The following is a 23,479-nucleotide window of genomic DNA, read 5'->3' on the forward strand; positions in this document are numbered from 1 at the left end:
GAACCCTCTTAGTGATTTTACATACGACCAGAATTTTTCCAGGTTTTCAGTCAAATGTGCTAAGGCATAATGGTAGTAGTTGCATCTCTCGTGCATAGATCTTTTCACAGATGCACAAATCTCTAATAGCCTTTTCTGTCATCATTTGCTTATTCTCTTTTGAGTCACTGGCCATTTGCTCGATATAAAAATATGGATTTCACGGGGCCCAGCAGACAGTTATGCCTGTTTACTGTGCCATTTAATTTACACCATACCTCAAGGACCACACCACCTTGGGAAAAAAATAAAAAAAATAAAAAATAAAAAAAATAGCATTATGTTCAACATGTGTGAAGAATTATTCACTAAACTGCCTTCTTCTGTCTTACTCATCCTTATTCAATGTGTGTAATAATTTCAGAACCTGAACTGTCCATTCTAGTCTGTGCAAAATACAACTTAAGCTTGTTTCATGTGTAAATCATTGTATTGATTTCTGTGGTGAGCATAAGAATACAGGTAACACCTGAGCAGAAAACTCTTCACCTGTTGCTGTGCATGGCTGGCCCAATCTTCCCTTATGCATATCCATAACTGTTCCAGCTGTTGTGAACTGATCATGAAGATGAGCAATGCCTATGCACATTGGTGGTTCGCTTCCGTAATCCTGCCTCCAATGTTGCTGCATTTCACTGATGTTCTTAAACCTCCAGTACCATTTGACAATCATGTTTGCTGCTTGAATATCAGTCATGTTTGTGCCATGTTGCTACTCACCATATAGAGGTGGTGTTTACTCCTTAACATATGTGCATACTTTCCTTAAAAATTAGCATCCAGGGGACAAGGTATAAAAGTGAAACTCCCTAGCAGAATAAAACTGTGTCCTGGACCAGGACTCAAACCCAGTATAGCTGTGAGAAAGGGTCATGGTCATGCTTGGGCAGCTGTCAGTAGAGTACTTGCCTAGGAAGAGTTATGGTCCTGGGTTTGAGTCACAGTCTGACATATAACTTTATTCTGCCAGTAAGTTTCATATCAGCACACACACCGCTGCAGAGTGAAAAATTCCTTCTGGATGGTGCAAAAGTCATCCCTGCACTAAGAGCTTCATTTATTTCACAAGTCCTGCTTGAATATCCTACAGGATTACAGTAGTAGTTTTTTGTCTATCTGATGTTCTGGAGGATTGTCCTTAATGAGGTTTTTGTTTTTTCTACACTCCTGTCTTTTCTTGGGAGAGAGAGAGTGGGTTGAAGTGAAGACACTCTGCTTCCATTTGATGCATACTCCTGGACAGATGTTCTTTTAACTGCCTTTGAACTGAGTAGCGGTGGTCTTTGAAATACATTACTTTTCAGGAATATTTGCTTATGTAGAAGGTATTTGCAGCAGTTATGCTTTGGGATGTGCCAAGTACTTATGTGACGGGTTTTCAAGGTTGAGGAAAAAACTGGGATCTGTATTGCTTTAAATTCCTTCCTTGCCTCACCACAATATTTTTGTTTACTGACCAACTCGCTTTTCAAAATTTGAAATAAATAAAAGATTGCTCTTATTCCACTCCAAGCGTCACGAGAAATTGATGCCAACAAGAGAAGATGGAACATGGTATCTCTGAGTCACGTTCAGCTGGTACAGATTGCTTTGCCTTTACATTAAATCATAATGTGTTCAAACTCCAAACAAATACAGCAACAGTTACGATTGCACCTTGACAGATACAACCCACTTTTAATGTAATCAGCCAATTTGGAGTGCCAAAGGTAAGAATGACACCGTTGTTCCTTCTTTTCATATTGTTGCATACGTTTTGGAAACACCCACTCCTTCCACTCTTCCTAGAGTTCTGATATTGAGATTTGCAACAGATCTTAACATATTACAATACCAGTCCTAAAATAAAAGAGAGTTGTGTAATCACACTACAATGAGCCTATCAGTTCTCATGATATCAAATATAACAGTGAATACTCATTTGTAGCTGTAAAAACAACAGTCCAATGCTTGGTGTCTTTTTTAACATGATTTCCATTCAAAACCATGTGCTATTGAACTGCCACAAGTTTTCAAAATACTTTATTTCTGGCTATTCTTTTTATATTGCAAGAACAAGAAACACAAAGGAAAACAAATCATATAATAACTGGGAAAAAACATGTGACGGAACTTATTAAGAATTAGGAAAAACTAATAGAAACTCTACAGTCATTACTTTCTGCAGCAGAAAATCCAGGCCTATGCGCAGGCTGTCGGCCTATAGCTAAAAGAAATATCAGATTTTGGACATTTTACGGCAGAGAAACTAATTTATTATGTGATATTTTAAACTAAGATGAGAAAGTTGACAGCATAGTCTTCAATAATTAACATAGCTTATATTACACTAATAACCTCACTGTTACTTTTATACAGGATTAGAAGTATTTAATTGTCTAAACAGTACTTTGTGGTGCCATTCATATCCAATGTACACATTACGCTGCAGCAATAAGAAGCACAACCTCAAGAACAGCATACTCAGTGAAAGAATTTGTTAATTTTAGACTGTACACAGAGATCTTTTCACATTGAGCAAAGGATTCACTTTTCAGAATGTGTTTTCCTTTGCTATATGTAGGGATCTTCAATAATTATTGGTGAAAGTATTAGAAAAGAAATTCCATGCTGTGTTTTAGATCTGGATGTTCTCCTCCAGCAGTCAAAACCCTTTACTAAATGTTATCTAGTCTTTCCTCTGAAGTAATGTCTGTTCCCACGTCACTGTTTTGCCTCACTGTTCCTAGAGTCACCAATGAATGAAATTGTTCAGTCAATTTCAGATAATTGCAAAAACTGTCACCATACAGTTCTTTTAATACCAAATGGTTTCAGAAACCATTTTATACCTTTCATCTATTCTTTTTTCTCATTACAAGTATGTACCATGCTACCAGAGTAATACTAGTTTTCTTCAGTTTTGAAAGAACAGGAAGCATAGGAAATTCATGCATATATTGTTGAAAGAATCCAAGAGTTAAATGATAAAATCAGGTGCCACCTCAGACTATCTAGATGCTGTAACTAACTCTCTCAGATTGGGCATTGGGTTGACAAAATCAAATCATCTGTTAGGAGCTTAAGCCCCAACGCATTGTATGTGTCATACATGACTGGGACATGAAGAACCAAAAAATAATCATCATGAAATGACTTAAATGCATGGAAATGAACGGAACGGATCGATGGGCATGAAACGATGTAAGTGTAAACTGTTCGGATGTGCTTTACTGTTTTACCTGCAATATAATGAGTGTATCATGACAATTAAAAATTTGTGCCAGCTTTGGGCCTTGAACCCAGATTTTCTGTTTTTCAAAAAACTGGGAGTATTACATTGTTCTTGAAGTTCGAGGCAGAGGCACCCACAGGTTTTCATGTCAGTAGGGCCAAAACATTTTCTCCATACATATGACTTAGAAACTTTACAGACATTGTCATCTGCACATAATTTTCTCCAGTTGGTTTGTACAGTTCACTTGAAGTACTTGGTCAATGTTATAAACATAAACAAGCTACCAGTGCAATTACAGTAAAGCCTGGTTTTACATTCTCAGATTTTACATTATTTTTGACTGACACCTTCGTAAGAGCTACTCTCACAATTAATTGTCTTCCTACCATTAAAAATTTTATTTGAATAGCATTTCCACACTTTTGCATTTTTTTAACCACTACCAGAATATTCAACATCGATTTTCAGATTGATTTGTGTGAAAACTACTTAGTGTTCCCTATAAGGCACAATCTATAAGACAAACTGTAGACTTTCATTCTGGGTCCAGAAAGAAGCAAAATTGGCATTTATGGAGGTATTTTCAAAATGTTTCCATAATGCTTCGTCACCTGACTGTACTCTAAACTGCAATACATCATCAAAAACAGCACCTCAGTTCGCTTTTGCCCTTAGAGGGCAGTCATGTAACTTCAACTTAACAAAATTAGTTTATACTAATTTCACACAATTCTCAAGGACAATTTCTTCTCCAGTCCTAGTCTGTTTTGTTATAATATTGTAATAACAAAAATATTTAGCTTTTCAATTTTTCTTTATGCTATTCAGAATTCATATACATTTTTGCAGATTGAGGAACGTTTTTGAAATTGGTGAATGGGCTCAAAAATATGCCTTGGCAACTGTCGTGCATTATTGTGACTGGCAGGCACAGTCAACTGCTTGAGAATAAACCATCCATGGACATAATGACAGTCAGTCCAATTTAAAGGTTCTCTTTATGTCATCTATGTCAATCCTAAAAATATCATTTTTTGTCATGTTGCTGCAGATTGAATAAAATTTTATATTTTAGGCATCATCAGTCTAATTTTTTTCAGCTTAATCAACAATGGAAGTACTAACCAGAAGACTACTTTTCTTATCATAAAAGCACTTGAAACCAGCTGTGGTACTGGCTAGGTCAATACAGAGAGTATTACAGAATTACTTTTTAAACATTTGGGAGATTGCAGAAGACAAAATTTAGAATATTTTGGAATGAGGATCCAACAGTTGGAAATGTGAAATAAGCTCTTTCTACGCATTCAGTAGGCTAAATGAATATTGTAGTTTGGAAAACGTTTATTGACATTAGAGTACAATCAAATATTCTAACATGAATCTGAGGCTTCACTGATGTGGCATACATGTTCAATGTGACGATCATCAATTTCATTACATGACGTGCAAAGATGAAATATGTTTGGTCTGATTCCCCACTCTCCTCTAACAATATTTGATGTTATAAAGATGCGCTCAGATACTGTTACTACTGATGCTGAGTACACAAGGAACTTGACATAACCGCAGAGCAAAAGGTCAAGAGGTGTGAGGTCAGGGGAGTGCACAGGCCAAGTGATTGGACATCCCCTTCCAATTACTCTCTGTCTGGAGTTGTCTGTGAGACATGTCCTCGCCCGACAATCTAAGTGCACTGGGCTACCATCATTCTGAAACCATGAACTAGCACACAATTGCACGGAAGATCCTCAATAAGTTCAGGCAAGGCACTTTCCAGAAATTTCAAATACCATGCACCATCAAACAATCGGTAAGATATGCAGTCCAGTAAGGTGATCTCTAGGAATTTCAGCCCAAATGTTCACTGAGAATCTCACCTGGTAACTTTTAGTACATGGATTTTCAGCAGCCCAGTGATGGATGTGGAAACTTCATTTCACATTTCCAGCTAAAGCTTCTGCATATCAAAAAGTTCCGTATTTCATCCTCTACAACCCCCCGAAATTTTTTAAATGCTGTAACGCCCTGTATATCCTCCATCAGTCCAACAGGATTTTTAATAGAGATATTCGATTTGGCTCACCATTTTCTTTTGATATTTCATCGTAAACAGCATATTCTGTTGTTCCCTCGCTTTTCATTCGTTTATGACGTAAAATAAACTTAAAGAATGTTGGTCATTTTTTCACTCTATTCATTATACTTTTACACCTCACAGCACACAAAATTCTAAGTGAACCACACTCATGCACCACTGCTCATTTACCACTCACTGTTGGCTGTGAAAAAATTGAGAGATAATGCCATCAACTGCCACCAACTCTCTCATATCATATCAGCGGCCAGTGCAAATGAACACCTATTCAACACATGAAAAGAAATATGATATGCTACTTTAAATTAGTACCTGACTGTGGTTAACTGTTATTTGAATTTTGCAGGAGTACACTTTTGTCAATTTTTTCCCCACCAATAGCCATATTTGAGGTTCACAAAAACGACTTTGTTCCCTAGAAATGAAACGTTTCTGAGACTGAACTTTCACCATGGATAACATTATTAATATGAGGAGAATGTGCCAAACAAGTGGTTTGAAGACAGATAAGACCCGCCATTGTTTAATAAGAAAATGTTGAGGAAACAGACTGTTGCATCCCCATTTCAAAGAACAACTCAGAAATGTCAACAGGCAAAAGTGAGTAGACATTTTTGCATTTATAAATAGATCAATGCAAGAACCTACAACCACTTCCACTGTATTCATATCTAGTTAGCAAAATATCTTGCTGAGAACTTGAGAAAACTCTGGTTCTACATAAAATAACTAAGCTACTCCATGACTTCTCTCTCACCGCTCATCAACTGGTGTGGTGTGGCAATAGAATACAAGGAAAGCTGATATCTGAATTTCACATTGAAAAATAATCGCTCATGCAGGAGGATCACGCATATGCACCATCTTTTGACAGTCACACAGATTCCTTATGGAGATCACAGAAGTGGGCATCTGCAGTGTAGAGAAACAACAGAAAGATGTGAAAACAAAAAAGTTCCCAATTCTGGATGGAACCCCAACATGGTTTTAAATACAATATGATTTGGCACTGGCCCCTAATTTACCTTGCACTTATCATGAATCTCTTGCCTAGCATGAAGTCCCAACTTACTGGGAAAAAAAGAGCAGGTGACTCCTGAATATGAGAAAGGTAAAAGAACATGTATCCTAAATGTCATTTGCTGCAGAATTCTTCAGCATTTTCTATGTTTGAGTAATATAAGAGGTTCATTCAAATGAAACCTGGTCAGTGTGTCTTCCTTTGCCTTACACGTAAGGTGGCACCAAGTAACTGCAGGTGTGGTGGTGCCATCTATGGTAGAGAGACTGATGCGTCTGCATCGTATGATGTTGCATAGCGCCAGTGTGGTTTCACACCGAAGAGAAAGTGAGCCCACCAGTTATCGCCCACTACTGAACATGCAGGCGAGTAAGCAGGAACAAAGAGGAGTGATTCGATAAAAGAAGACACATTAAGTTGCAGATAAGCACAATTAAAAGACATAAGGCTTTCGATCACAGCCTTCATCAGCAAAAGAGAAACACACACCATTCATACACACAAGCAAGCACACAAACCCCATGCACATATGACTTTCAACTCCAGTAGCTCAGCCCGAGTTGCCGTGAATGGTGTACGTTTTTCTTTTGCTCATGAAGGCTGTGACCGAAAGCTTTATCCAAGTGTCTTTTAGTTGTTCCTGTCTGGAACTTAATGAATCTTCTTTATGGTAAGTAGCACTCTATCTTTTTCAACATTTTTGGTATTCCTCATCTATTTGGTGAAATGTCTGGAAGCTTGCTCTAAATGTGGAAAAATGTAAGTTAATGCACCGATGAGTAAAACAATCCAGTAATGTTCAAATACAACGTTAGTAGTGCACTGTTTGACACAGTCATGTCGATTAAATATCTAAGCATAACACCGCAAAACAATATGAAATCGAAGGTGAATTATTGGTTTCAGTATATTTGAAAGTTTCCAGAAAGTGTAGTAAATCTATAGAGGAGACCACTTATAGGATGATAGTGCGACTTATACTTGATTACAGCTTGAGTGTTTGGGATTTGCATTATGTCAGATTAAAAGAAGACATCTAAGCAGTTCAGAGGTGGGCTGCAAGATTTGTTATTGGTGAGTTCAAACAACATGCAAATATTATGGAGATCTCTTGGGAACTTAAATGGGAATCCCTGGATGGATACTAGTAGTGATACGAGGTAACCTCCACCATGCACCATATGGTGGCTTTCGCAATATGCTATGTACATAGTTAGTAGTACATATTTAGTAATTTTATCAGTAAGTCAATTGGTAATTTAAATTCATTTTATTATAACTTACTAAAAGAACCATAGTTTGTTAACATGTAATCATTCTTCCCTTATGATCAATGCATTGTTCACAAAGTACTAAAGTCCTGAATATTCTTGCTATTGATATGTAAATTTAATTTTGCGTTTTTTACCATACAATTACTGCACTTAATTTTTCAAGGATGGTGTCATTTCTAAGATTTTTACAGGTCTGTGTTTAACGCTGATTTACAACAGAACAATTCATTCTTTTAATGTCGCAAGAACGAACAATGCTGCTTGTTCCTATAGGATAAACAGTATAATGTTGTCACGAATGTATTTGTACATGTCGGAAATAAATTGATAGTTCATCTGCTTATTGTCATTGTCAAATTGCTTGTTGTTGTTAACTTGGACCAACTATGGTATGAAAAAATAAAAATATCAGTACTGTACCAAACATAATGTCCATTTGTGAAATACTGAGGGCTGTCTGTCAATTTTTTAGATTTGTTTTTGAAAGTAAAGAAAAATATCTAAGTGCACACTCCCGTCATTTAAGTAAATGTTGAAAGATCTTCTAACTACAAGCTCATGTTGTTGTCAACAGATTTTCCCTCACTGTCGAAAACCTACGATAGCTCTAAGATGGTTATATAACCATTTTCATACATCTTGAATGGATGAATTTTTTTTTTTTTTGAGGAAAAACATAGTGATTTTAAATGAATTGCACTTTTTGTAATTCCAGTTCCAACATCCAATAAAGTTTTTCATCGTTACAGTTAATTTTATACCCTAATTTATGAGTGTTTTATATCATTTTTCTGTGTTTTACTGGAATTTTCAGGTTATTTTAGTGATAGTTCACCAGGTGTTTTAGCTCATAAAATACCAAGCCCTATGGTTAGACGCCTTTTTTCATATTCATAAACTAAATGAATTCTCACTAGGGATGCTGTCCCCATTGCCCCCCCCCCCCCCCCTCCCATGAGTGCCCCCCTGGTTTGAAGGTATTTCATCTGTCCCATATTCCTTACACACCAGGTAGAATAATTTCGCCATTGCTCTTTGACAGATAGTTACTATATACTTAAAATTTGACTAACGTGAAACAGAAAACAAATCATAAATTCTAATGGCAAACTGCAAAAAGCTAAATCTGTTAGCACAGGAGAGTCACTAATTTTCATCAGGAGCTGTTAACAATTGGGAGTTCCTGCTGGTATGCATGAATTAGGTATTACAGAACAATAAATATAACCAAAAAAAGAATATTCCTAATAATTACCATTAGATTCTTAAACATTAGAACTAGTTTTTGGTTAGATGATACATCCATTTCATTCATCCACTCATGCACTGTTCCATAGGTCCCACCACAAAAAGAGGAAAATACCTGCAGCAATGTGGTATGATCAAACGCTACTACTTTGAAAAAACTGCTGCCTCCTCAGTTTCACAATGTAAAAGCCATTCACCTGCTATTGACAGCTCAACATTATTTCATCACAACTGTATTTTCAAAGAAAATAAGTCTTATTATTATAGTACATTACTACTTGTCATGCAGTTTTACAACTAACACTGCTACTTGCCATTTAGCTAATAGTACTTTTCACTCTCTGTTCCTAGATATTCAGATAATTTGTAGAAAGAGCGGCTTTCTTGCTTTGCTTTAGATCGGAGTTTGTTGAATATTTTTTCACCATAGTACATAATTGGACTCAGAGCCCTGGAGCTGAAATATACATGACTATTATTTTTGTGTCCTGTATTGTGACTGCATACATCACAGTTCAGCTCAAACAGTTGCTTTATTACTACTCATCAGAAGCACAAAATAGCAATGTTCTACCAATTTTAATTTACTGCATTAACTAGTTTTCAACTTATAAGCCATCATCAAATTATAACTAATTTTCTTTGTCAAAGAGGTTTCAGTACTGGAGGATAACATTGAAAAAGATATTATGCTTGGGAGAAGAGGTGGAGGTGGAGGAGGAGGAGGAGGAGGAGGAAGTGTTTAATGTCCTGTTGACAGCGAGGTCATTAGATTAGATTAGGGAAGGATGAAGAATGAAAGCAACCGCAGGCTTCCTAAGCAATCATTACAGCATTTTCCTTAAGCAATTTAGGGAAACTATTGAAAACCTATATCTGTGTGCTCAGACATGGGTTTGAACTATCATCCTCCTGAATAAAAGTACAGTGCACTAACCACAGGGCCACCTAGCTCGATATTATCTGTGGAGAGTAAGATGCGAATAAAGTGTAAATGTCATCGTTGAATGAACAATGGTAAAAGGGTACAAACCAGAACACATTAAGACTAAACATTGTACAAGGTGTGTGTGTGTGTGTGTGTGTGTGTGTGTGTGTGTGAGAGAGAGAGAGAGAGAGAGAGAGAGAGAGAGAGAGAGAGAGAGAGATGAGGTGGAAACAAAGGATGATGAAATAAGCAAATAATTATGTTCTCTTCTGTTGAGTGTAGATCTTTGCTCATTGCCCCCCCCCCCCCCCCCCCCCCTCTCTCTCTCTCTCTCTCTCACACACACACACACACACACACACACACACACAGGTTGTAAGATGTTTATTTTTCATGTTTTTCTGGTTTGTACCCTTTGCATTTAAATAATGTTTAACTTTAATATTTTGGGCTACAGTACTATTGCTCCATCAAAGATGGCATTTACTCTGTGTTTGAGCCTGACTCCCCGTTGTGTAAAATCTTTATCAATATCTCTAATACCTTATTCTCTTGGACGACAATAGTCAGTTAATCTATAATACGGCCTTCTAAGCCAAAAATCAATTAACAAAACAAATTAGTACAGTAGAACACTGACAACTGTATGCTTTTTCTTTATAATAATTACAAAGTATAAAACTTTCAATAGTCAATATCACATAAATACATCTTTATTTTCAACAATTGGTTTTGACAGATTTTGCTGTCATCTTCTGGTCTGTAAAACTGTGCACATGCAGGGAAAAATCTCTCATCATGACCTACGAGATAATATTTGAGAAAAATGTTTTTTTTTTCTGACATGATAAGAAACAGAAATGGAAACTGTACATTTACATACGTTCAAAATTTTTTGACGTTACGTAAATGTTCTGCTTCTCGTAATATATATATATATATATGGCATAAATCATGATAGAAGATATTTTCCATGTATATGCACTATGTTACAGACCAGAAGGTGACAGCAAAATCTGTTAAAACTGGTAGCTGAAAATAGATAAATCTTTATGTGATCTTGGCTATAGAACATATTTGCTTAGTGAAACAGATCACTCCTCCTCATTTCTCAGCATGAGGAAATTCAATAACATGGTTATCATCTTTGTCATCCTTAAGGAGTTAATGTCCTGAAGAGTGAGTATAAGAATTCTAAGATCCTTAAAAATGCTTCTGCAAGATGTGTAGCTACCTGTTTCACATGGTATTTTCACTGCTCACACCTAGTGAATAAACATTTTATTCACTTTATGTGCACTGCACCGATGTAAGTTAACAAGGAGTGAAAATACACAAAATAAACAAACATTCTTGTCTTTAGGTGATCACAATGAGAGATGCTGAGCTCTTTGAGTAGAGTATCTAAATGTTGATTCCATTTTAACATTTAACCAATTGGACACAAAGGAATTTCACACACAGTTTTCCATTTAGTGTATGAACTTAATGTATGTTTCTGGCGCTGAGATGTCATTATCATTTGTCTGAAATTGCATTATATAAGTGTTTGTGTGCAAAGTTATCTTCACTCATATTTAACACAAGGAACTTATAAAATCACAGGTCAAGAGGAGGTTATTAATAATATTGCAAATTTTAAAAACTGTCAACCTGGTGATGATATAAAGTGTGATCACATCATGTTTACAAGGAGATGGGATGAAATGTTTAGGTGCAGATGAACTAAATAATAGTTTCCTAAATTCTGGGGAATTAGCTATAACAGATGAAAGAAATTTAGAGGACAATACAGTTAGTCTTTCCAATTTGTGGGAAACAGAGTTGCCAGTAGACTTGGCAAAATATGGATGGAGAACTATTTATCCTAAGGATATACTGAATTTAGTCAAATCACTGGGCAACTCCAGAACTGAGGACATCTATAGTTTTTCTAATTTTATCAGAAAGAAAATAATAGACACTATATACAGTCCACTGTCTAATCTAATCAATAGGATGTTTACAGAAGGAACATTTCCAGACTGCCTTAAACTGACAATTGTATGGTTCCACAAAATTTCTGGCAAACTGCCGGATGTTTGCAACTTCCTGACACAATATTTTGGCGCAGAGTCTTTTGGCCATCTTCAGGTGATACTGGCGAAAACTCCCTGATCTCTGGTATTTACGGCCCCTCCGGCACATGCGTGGTGGATTCACTTGCCATTACGCGTGCGCTATTTGAGCGCGTAAGATTCTGATGCGCTGCGTGCCCTCCGTGGTAAAAACTCGCTGCATCGATATCAATTTGATTGTCATCCTGCGATCAAATTGATATTAATGCGGTGAGTTGTCACCACGGAGGGCGTGCGTCACAGCAGAATCGAACACGCTCAAGTAGCACACACGCAACGCCAAGTGAATCCACCATGCATGTGCCGGAGGGGCCTTAAATACCAGAGATCAGAGAGTTTTCGCCAGTATCACCTGAAGATGGCCAGAAGACTCTGCGCCAAAACATTGTGGCAGGAATTGCAAACACCCGGCAGTTCGCCAGAAATTTTGTGGAACAATATGTACCCCGAGAAAGTTTTAAATCTCATGATAATTGTATTGCCTGAATTGAAAATAGGAGGCAGAAATTCACCCCAAAATTATGGTCCCATTGCAATAGTACCTATACTAGCCAAAATTATTGAAACATCAATGAAAGACCTTTTTTTTGTCAGTCTTACAACCTCTTAAATAGGGGCCAATATGGATTCTGAAGTAGGCCATCAACGATAAAGGCATTTCAGGAAGTTTTATGATCAATATTACATGGTTTTGAAAATAGGGAACACACCTATGCAACTTTAGTAGCTTTAACCAAAGCATTTGACACTGTCGCAGAGAGTATTTTAATTAAAAAAATTGAAAAACATGGAATAACTGGTAATGTATGCCGATGACACAACTTTTATCATGTCACATAGTGATGTGAATGTTGTCAAACAAATGAACAACTAAATCATGGAAAAGGACACTCAGTGGTTCCATGAAAATAGACTGTCATTACATAAAAACAAAACTGATCACATCCTCTTTTCCCTTAGAGAAATTAATAATGGACCAAATGAACTCAGACATTCAGTAAAATTGTTAGGCATATATCTAGATACTAAATTATGCTGGAATACCCACACAGAAGAGCTGTGCAGAAAGTTGGCATGGATTGTGTCACTAACAAGTGCGTGACCCTGGCATATTATGCCTTTTTTCATGCACATTTGCATTATGGAATGCTTCTTTGGGGTAACTCTGTTGGGACAAAATATGTCTTCTTCTGGCAGAAGAAGCCATAGATGTATTTTTGGTCTGAGCAAATTACCTTCTTGCGGACACTACTTTATTGAGCACAAAATACTTACAGTGCCCAGTCCATACATACTCAAAGCACTTATGCAAGCCAAACACGTATGAAAGCAGATCAGATGTGTACTCATATGAAACAAGAAACAGAAACTTATTAGACATTCGTTGGTCGCGTTTGAGTAAAGCCCAAAATTATTTTGTACATGCTGGCTAAACTTTTTTAACACTATATCACATGGCACAACGGAATAGCATGAAAATAAATTTAAAATGGTGGTAGAGATATGGCTGAAAGACAAAGCATTCTACAGTACAAGTGAATGCATACATAATGAAAAAATATGATGCTCTTTCATATAGTGAAAATATATTACTATTTTATATAATGAAAAATATGATGCTCCTTTATTATAAATGTGATTGTGAACTAACAAAATTGTAACTTATGACACACAACAAAATTTGTCTGTGCAACCAGTGTAACAAAACTAATTATGGATGAGCACAAGATATGCAATATTTATGTAATAATATCTATATACGTCAACCTTTTGTATAATCATTTGTATAACCATCTATAGAATTATGTATCTACCTTTTGTATAATTTGTGTAAGCAACTGTATAATTATGTAACAAATTACGATGCCTTATACAACACAACAATCGTCAACAGGCAAATAAATCCAATTCACTTCTGTTCAAGAATAGCACATCATCTATTAATAGGTACAAATTTATCCATAGCAATGTCTTGTATTGGTCGGGTGGTCTACTTTCATATTGAATGCTCTGAGATGACGGATCTTTGTACAGAAAATTATAATAATCAAGGTATATTATTGGTTCTCATAAACCAAAGTTAACAAGTTTTGAAATTTTTATGGCAGTTCAATAAAAAATTGAAAATAAAAACAAATCCAGATTTAAAAAAGTTGTCAGTACTACGCTAACAGTTTCACTGCTGACATCTCATTTCCAATCTTCTCTAGCACATTTCACAACTTCCTAAAAGTTATTGTAATCCTGAGTAAACTCTTGTTTTTAACTAAAAATTCAAACGATATTTTTTTCTGTTTAAAATTGAATAATATGTAACCAAAGCTAATTTCTGCCCTGTAAAGAGGAGATTTGATACTACAACATCAGATCTTTCATAAAACAATAGCACTGCAGGGGTGGAGCAGTGTTAATGTGGTAATAAAAAGAAGTACAACAATAAATATGAAACTGATTTTAGGTATTATAAATTCTATTATTAAAAATATATAAAACTGTACATGCAATATGAACAAAATAAATACAGTAATTGTATTTTTTATGAAATTTGAGTTGTTCAAATTAAACGTTAGGAACTACAGTCTTATAAGGACATCACATGCCAATTGGATTTTTGTAAATTTTTATATTTATAGTAGGTGAAGCTTGGAACTCAAATATCAATTGATCAAAGCAGTTCAAAAAAATAATTTGTAATGTCTTTTTTAAATCTAAACATTGCTGATTATCAATTTTTATAAAAGATTGGTAATAAGAATTTATGTTTGCTATAAAAACTGGATTTTTGAGTGATATGTCATTAGCAATAAGAAAAACATGCATTTTTCATAAAAATGATATATATATATATATATATAAACCAGCATATATCTGACAACTTTTGTATTTAAATGACATAGGTATTTGAACTAAATGGAAAAAAAAAAATGAAAAAGAATTACAAATGAGAGCCGATCAAGCAATTAATGTTATTGATTGTTTCCCTATCTTTATGTATTTTACACTTCATGGAAGTTTTTGAAGAACACACAACTTCGTTTAAAAATTTGAAACTGTTGGGAATCGAACCCAGGTCCCCTACACAGCAGGCAAGCACACTACCGTGCTTCCTGTAAAAAACTGACCTTAATTTAGCATATTAATGATGATCAGAAAACTTCAAAGTCAATTTTCTTGACCATTTTTGTGTGTGATTGTGTGAGTGTGGGGGGAGGGGGGAGGGGGAGGGGGAGGGGGGAGGGGAGGAGGGAGGGTTTGCACTGAACTGCTTTGGCAAATTGATATTTGAGTTCTGAACTTCATGTACCACAAATATAAAAAGTTATAAAAATCCGATTGGCATGAGGTCTCCTTGTCAGTGATTCTTCCAATAAATATTACACTCCAAGTAGACATTTTAACTCCACAACTAACTAATTAACTGATGTTGAGGGTAATAGCCACATCAATAAACTGGCAGTGTCTTTTATATTTTAATTAAAAATATGGTCTTGAGAGGTGGGAGGGGAATGGGGACTGCACAGGGCACTAGGCAAAAGTCCTGGTTCCTGAGTAGATAAATACTGAGCTAAACAGGACAGAAGAAATTTAAAGAAATGGAAAGCACATGGGAAAATTTGTCATTCAGTGTCACAGCAATTTGAATTTTGATTGTAATGTTTCACTAATTAAATCTATTTCATCCCATGTATCTTTTCCATAATGCGGAAGAAAGTATATTACTGAGTAGATTTTCTTTTTATTTTCATATATTTTTGTCTGCTCTCTGAACCATAAGAGGCAACCACTCACTTTGAAACCTTGATATTGTCAACTTTTCCATGTGGTGTCCATTCCAAACGACAAACAATTTATCTAAAGACTTTACACATCTTTTATGCGCTTTTTAGTTTCTTTTTTCACTTCAATATGTGTCTGAACAGAATTTAACTTATCCATTATCTTTCATCAAATACTGCACTATAAGTTGCATGTAATACAGGTAGGCCTAATTATAAAGTGGCTGTACCTTAACAGAAAATTTTAAAGTAACTTACTGTAACGTTTGTTCATGAGGATATATTTGTTAATGAACACATCCATTCAAAATAACGTACATGTCAGAGTCCAAGAATTTCATTCACACTTCATAATTACATAAAAGAAAAATATGAAACAACTGTTCTTCATGATCTTTTGATCAACTATGATACTTGAGGATCAATATCAATTAGTTACTAGAGTTACATGTACGATTTAACCTAATTTTCAACTTTTAAATTTTATTTATATTTGGCTTTAGTATAAGTTAGCAAATTAAGTATAAAAATTGTTGCCTGTTGTAATATACATATGTAAGTTCCATCTCTAGCTACTGAGTTTCAGATATATCAAGCCGCCAAAAATTATGGTAACAAAGACAAGTGAATGCAACAGTTTCATTATCACAGACTATAGATCAGTTTGCAAGGTCTGGTGACAGAGGTTCCATCCAAGTAAGCAACACTCTCAAGCTGCTTTCAGCATCTGTCAGACCACATCCAAACAATTACTTAAAGAGGTGAATATGGTAAAGACCTGTGAAAATAACAATAGTTTAGTTCACTTGAAAAGAGAAACAAAATACATATTTTGTAATAAATCAGTATAACAACTAAAGAAAAGAAAGTGTTGTTGTAAAGCTAAGAATCATCATATAGGTTAACTGTTAAACAGAAGATAACAGCAACCAACCACTTTTTATAATGCTATTTATTTATTTAAATAGCGCTGTTAGTGTTTTCAAACTGAAAGGTTCATCATCAGACGGCTTGTTCAGGTTAAGATACATTTTACATTAGTTTTCTCTTTTAGTTCTCCCAAATGATGAAATTTCCTTGGGGCAATGGTGCCTTACAACCAAAACAAGATATGAGAAAATGTCTATTTCACTGTAATTGTGCCTCACAACAATTTAAAATGATGTGAACATATTATTGAAGTGAAGATGTCTTGGCCACTCTCATTGAAAAATCTGCACCATTACATTCTAGTACTGATTGCTTGTGTTCATGCAGTGCAGACTGTATGAAGCACTTTCTTTATATATGGTGCTTCATGCAGGCTTTGCAGCTGTATGAACACAAGCAGTCAGCACTGGAATCTAATGGCACTGATTTCAACGTAAGTGACCAAAACATCTTCCCTTCGATAATTTGTTTGGATCATTTAAAATCATTCTTAGGCATAATTACAGTTAAATAGACACTGGCTCATATCTTGTTTTGGTTGTAGGGCACCACTACCCCCCAAAAAATTCATGTTTTAGGAGAACAAAAAGTGAAAACTAATGTAAAATGAATCTTAATGTGAACAGGTCGTCTGATGAGCCTGTCAGTTTGAAACCGGTAATGGCATTATTTAAATAAATAACATTAGAAAAAGTGATTGGTTGCAGTTATCTTCTCTGTAAGAGTCAACTTATATTTTTTACACAGCCACGGACTCAGGCTGTCAGTTTTCGACAAAATAGCCCAAAGAATCACCATTTTGGTAACTTTTACAAGTAGTCTTCATTGGTATAACTACTTGGGGTTTGTCACTGCAGTTGTATATGTGCCCTTTCTCTCCAGTTGTAACAAGGCAAAGCTGTGATATACAGCTGAATTATTTGTTATACCAAAATATCAACACACATTTAGTAAAGTTTTATAGAATCAAATGCTGATCACATTAGCTTAAGATCATATATTTTAAAACAAGACAACTGCCAATACAACAAATGTCAAAACATCAGATCTTGCTCTTGCAGAAATGGCAGATAAGGGAACATGAACAAATTTTGGGATCAGTAATTATGGAAAAACAAAATGGCTGACACCTACAGATGAAGAGTGTCACATGCAGTATGACAGCAACAGCTGAACTTCAAATCTTAGCTTACCAATAAGCTTGTACAAGCATCTGTTCGTACCTGAAATAGGTTGAGCTCACATGACGTATGTTCACATGATCGGTCCAAGATAGTGAATGATTTGCATAGAGGTGAAATTTTATGCACTTTGCATGCTGCACTGATAGAAAACAACGCGAATATTATTCCTACAGCTGCAATTTGGTCATTTTATTTTAAATACGAACCTGTCCACCCAATGTTTTTATGTACTTTCCACAGCGGATGCAAATTATGGATTCAATGGAATTGGTTTTAGTACAATGGCAGAATATCAGGTGGAGCTGTTCTTCAGCACATAAATTTTTTTTAGGAGATTTGCAAGTCACTGAATATTTGAGAGAGTCAAATGCCACAGCCAGTTTGCAAGAACTGCCTTATGTATTTATACAACATGACATGTTTTCCTTTGATGACTGATATGCTAAAACCATCTGGTGTATCCTCCTTCATCTTTGTCTACCCTCCCCCTCATTACAGGTGGATCTTTCTCATTCTGGAATCTGAGTAACCTTCCTTCTCAACTTTTCCCAACACACCCCTCTCTCCTCCCTGACAAAGGAACTACTAATTCCATTCCATTTTCCATTGGTAGTAATATATATTTCACTTCCTGAAAGGTAAGTTTATCTCATAATATATCCTGCCTGCAAAAAAAAAAAAAAAAAAAAAAAAAAAAAAAAAAAAAAAAAAAAAAAAAAAAAAAGCAACCAGAACATACGGTGGAAATAAAATGAAACCTCATGGGTTGAGAGGGTATATGGTGATTACAAAATTGAGTCAAATTTACAAAGAACTTGGCAATATGACTCCCACTTATCAGTATGATACTGCACCCTCTCTGTCTTGGACATATGCACTGATCTGGTTGAGAAGAGTTTAATTAAGCTGTTGTATCCTCCCATGAGGTGAGTTCATTCACAACAGTTGTAATTGGTCCTTGATATCCTAAATACTGGCACTGGTACAGAGCTGATGTCTGAGCTGGTCCATCACTTTTTAATGGGGGGCAGATCTGGAGATCTTACTGGCCATGGGAGTACTTCAACATCATGCAGATGTTTCGTAAACACATGTGCCATGTGTGGTCAAGTACTGTTCTGTTGACTAATGACACCATGATATTTCCAGATGGGAGGTAACACATAAGGACACAGGATGTCTGTCACGTACCACTGTGCCTTCAGAGTTCCCTCAATCACTACAAGCCATGACCTGAAGTCATGATCAATGGTTACCCACAACACAACACCAGGAGTAACACCACTATGTCTCTCCACAGCAAAGGAAGAATTGGACCACTCTCCGGGTCATCGCCATACTTGCTGATGATGTGGGGTAGTGCAGAGTCGCAATTCACCACTGAGCACAATGCGACATCATTCTTTCACTGTCCTTGCCTCCCAGTTTCAGCATCACCCCAAACACAGCCATTTCTGTTATGGCGATAACAACAACCTACACATGGGATGGTAATTCCCTAGTCTGACTGCTGCTAGTCTCCAACCAATGGTATGGGATGACTCAGAATGCTCAGGCAAGTTCATTACTTTTTCTCAGATGGCAGTCACAGACACGAGGGAGTTACAACGCGCTTGGTGCACAATATGGTGATCCTCCATTGTGGCAGTCAGACATGGCCGACCAGAACCTTGAAAACAAGTATGTCTGCCATCACACTCTTACACAGTCTAACACTGGCTGGGCCACAGTCTCACTGATTGCCCCACAAATCTGGGTATTGTAAGATTTGACCAACCACCAACAACGGGTCTCATTTCAGATTCTTTTAGGTGTCCCTAAATATGTCTCACAGGAGTATGTGGCACATCACTCATATACCACACCTAGCATGGCCTGCTGTAGTTCTGCAGCTTGACTGGGGTAAGGCATAGTGTCAGGTGTAGGAAGAAGGCAGGTGTGGTGGGGAATGTGGTTTTGGGGAAGGGCGAGGGTGGCTAACAGTTGATACATCTATGGAAACCAATTGAAAATGTTATGGCATCTTGAAACCATCAGTAAATGAATATAGTGAATGTGGTTCATATTCCATAAAATCTTCCTAATGAAAAATAATAAATTGGTTTTACAAAAAGATGACACTTACCTGTGGACTAAATAAACACCTGCTCACTGGCCAGACTATCAGCAAATGGTTTGACAATTTCTCGTGTTGTAAAATAAAAAACTAAACCAAATGTAATAGAAATTGGAAGAGCAGGCAATGCCTTCTTGAAAATTGCAAGCAGCAACAGTGTGAGACAGAGGCCCTGCAAAATGACAAAAAATGAGCACATTTAATCAAATAAGTTGATAAGTATGCAGTACACAATAAAAAGTTTTGTTTCTACCCATTTCACCTGCATAAGGAGCACAAGATGAATGACTGCTTAAATTTATCTGAGCATTAGTCTAATTTTACCTCTGCACTTCCCACTGATGCCTGTATGTAATCTATTACTAGAATCCTCACTTAAGATCATCCCTGTAAATCATTATATGAGATACTGAGTACATGAATTTGTTTGTGAAACTTCACATTTGTACATGTATGTTAAGTGAACTACTAGGTATCAAGCCATAAAATGGAAAACAGGCAACCGCTCATCTAAATAAATATGCCTCGAAAGCTACACACACACAACCTCTGGACTGCCAGAATCCTTGATCATAGGTCATTAAAGTTTGACATCTGACATTAAAGTTTGACTAACTTTGCTGTTTCAGAACCACAGTCTAAGGTTTCACACTTTCTCAGAAAGATAATTTTAATTGTAGTAATTGTGACTGATGCCTTTTGACACAGCCACCAACCACACAGCAGAGTGCTGCAGGTTGCTGTACTGCCAAAGGCACCTGCAACTTGACTGCAGCACATCACACCTGCAGCAGCTGTTGCGGTATATCTGGCTTGGGTGGCCGAGCAGTTCTAGGCGCTACAGTCTGGCACCGCGCGAGCGCTACGGTCGCAGGTTCGAATCCTGCCTCGGGCATGGATATGTGTGATGTCCTTAGGTTAGTTAGGTTTAAGTAGTTCTAAGTTCTAGGGGACTGATGACCTCAGAAGTTAAGTCCCACAGTGCTCAGAGCCATTTGTTACGGTATATGGTGGTGCCACATCTGCAGGGTACAGTGCTTTTATCACTGGCACTAGCTCACATCCGCAAGTCACTTGACATTATCTAAGTATCCTGGTATTCTTCTGCCACATGGATTCATAGCATGCAGCCCAACTGCTCACAAACAGTCAATGTCGGGAGTTCACAGCTAATGTTCTCTGGACAAGGAACTGACTGCGTAAGTGGCCCCACAATCCGAGTTCTATTCACCACAGCACAGCGCACACTACTCAGAGCCTACAGCCTCACATACACATCCGAACTGCTGAGTCTTTGCAAGTGCTTCAACCACAGACTACACTCACATGAGGGCATTTCTGAGCTATTTAATGCTACCCAATTTAGGATTGACAGTATACTTAACTCAGTGGCTACTTTAGCATAATGGTGCAACAGACATTCAAGAAACTGTCACTGTGTTTGGATGTGAACCTGTATCAGATCCAGACAATCTTTAGTGGTATTACTTTCACAGCTGTTAGCTGTTTTACATCTTAAGGTACTGTGCAATACAGCTCTATTGTTCTTTTGGCTACGTGGGCACATCTATTCAATGCATCATGCACATCCCACAATGGGATTCAATAGTGGGATGAGGATAAGCTTGTTTTCCGTAATGCTCTAAACAGTTGTGATGAGGGTACAGTTTTTAGTAACAACTGTTTTGGTTACGGAAATTCAATCTGTGTGTCTTCGTACTCAACTGGGTAGCCTTCCTCTCTGTTTTCATGCCTCCTCCATGTGATTTTTTGTGGTTCTGGTAGACCAGTTGCTGTTGGGTGTTTTCTTTGTCTTACTTGCTTTTTTGGTGTCCCTTTCTTAAATTCTGTGGCACTGCGTCCAGTTGATTTCACTATCGGTTGTTTTTGAGGTACACGTGAGCACTGCATCTTTTGTACTTTCCAGTCTTTTGTTAACACAGTTTTCTGTGAGAGACATTGCTATTTGTGAATTACCTGTTATTTAATAGTTTCTATTATGTCAGAAAGAACAGCTCTTCTTTAGGTGTGCCCAATTTTTACTCTATCATATTCCATGATTAAATGTCACATTATTACTTATTTTGCTTGTTCCTGTATCATGATGGTGTATATTATTTCCATTTCTTAAGGTGTTTTGTTCAGTTAGATGCTAGTACTGTTAACATGGGGATCATCATGCCCCTACACGCTCCCACAGGCAGCACATCATGTTCCCCTCCACTTCCAGCATCTTCCCCATGCCTATCATGCTATGCCTCCTCCTCCCCACCCCATGCGTCCTCCTTACCCCTATCACTCATCCCAACAGACTGATACCCACATCAGATACAGCCACAGAAGGGCCCGAGTGGCCAGAGACAGTGGCCATGTGTGCAAGAGTTGTTTTTGTGTGACTGTGACTGTGTATGTGTATGTGTATGTGTATGTTCTCTATTTCAGAAAAAGGACTTTGTCTGAAAGCTTATACACTGAGGGTGACAAAAGTCACAGGTTACATCCCAATATTGTGTTGGACTTCCTTTTGCCTAGTGTAGTGCAGCAACTCAATGTGGCATTGACTCAAGTCATTGGATGTCCCCTGCAGAAATATTGAGCCGTCCATAATTGCAAAAGTGTTGCTGGTGCAGGATTTTGTGGATGAACTGACATCTCAATTATGTGCCTTAAATGTTTGATGGGATTCATGTCAGGCAATTGGGTGGCTAAATCATTTGCTCGAATTGTCCAGAATGTTCTTCAAACCAATCGTGAACAATTGTGGGCTGCTGACATGGTGCATTGTCACTCATAAAAATTCCATCGCTGTTTGGCTGCAAATAGTCTCCAAGTAACCAAACATAGCCATTTCCACCCAGTGGTCAGTCCAGCTGGACCAGAGGACCCAGTCTGTTCCATGCAAACACAGCCCACATCATTATGAATCCACCACTAGTGTGCACAGTGCCTTGTTGACGAATTGGTTCCATGGCTTTGTGAGGTCTCGGCCACACTTGAGCCCTACCATCAGCTCTTATCAACAGAAATCAGGACTCATCTGACCAGGCCATGGCTAATCCACTCATCTAGGGTCCAACTGAAACAGTCACTAGCTGAGAAGAGGCACTGTAGGTGATGATGTGTCATCACAAAAGGCACTCGCATTGGTTGTCTGCTTCCAAAGTCCATTTAAGCCAAATTTCGCTACACTGCCCAAGGATACATTCATCATACAGCCCACATTGATTTATGCAGTTATTTCATGCAATGTTGCTTTTATGTAAGCACTAGCAACTCTATGCAAATGCCGCTGCTCTCATCATTGAGGGAAGGCTGTTGGCCACTGCACTGTCCATGGTGAGAGGTAATGCTTGAAATTTGGTATTCTCGGCACACTATTGGCACTGTAGATCTCAGAATATTGAATTCCCTAATGATCTCTGAAATGGAAAGTCCCTTGTGTCTAGCTCCAACTACCATTCCAAATCAAGTCTTACCCGTCATGCAGCCATAATCATGTCAGAAACCTTTTCACATGAATACCTGAGTATA

The 23,479-nt window shown here is 37.1% G+C and overlaps 1 protein-coding gene across 4 annotated transcripts in view; it reads right to left on the reverse strand.

The window, feature by feature from the left end:
• Positions 1–15,983: 15,983 nt before the first annotated feature.
• Positions 15,984–23,479, reverse strand: part of LOC126359950 (presenilin homolog) — a 155,804-nt gene continuing 148,308 nt past the window's right edge. For all 4 annotated transcript variants that reach the window (XM_050007669.1, XM_050007671.1, XM_050007670.1 and 1 more), the window contains 2 exons: positions 19,958–20,120; positions 15,984–16,496 (listed from right to left, as the gene is read on the reverse strand). In XM_050007669.1, coding sequence (XP_049863626.1) covers positions 19,965–20,120 — 156 coding nt within the window. In that variant the 3' untranslated portion in view covers positions 15,984–16,496; positions 19,958–19,964. The remainder of the gene's footprint in view (positions 16,497–19,957; positions 20,121–23,479) is intronic.

Source organism: Schistocerca gregaria, chromosome 1 (genome assembly GCF_023897955.1).
Source record: "Schistocerca gregaria isolate iqSchGreg1 chromosome 1, iqSchGreg1.2, whole genome shotgun sequence".
NCBI classification, from domain to species: domain Eukaryota; kingdom Metazoa; phylum Arthropoda; class Insecta; order Orthoptera; family Acrididae; genus Schistocerca; species Schistocerca gregaria.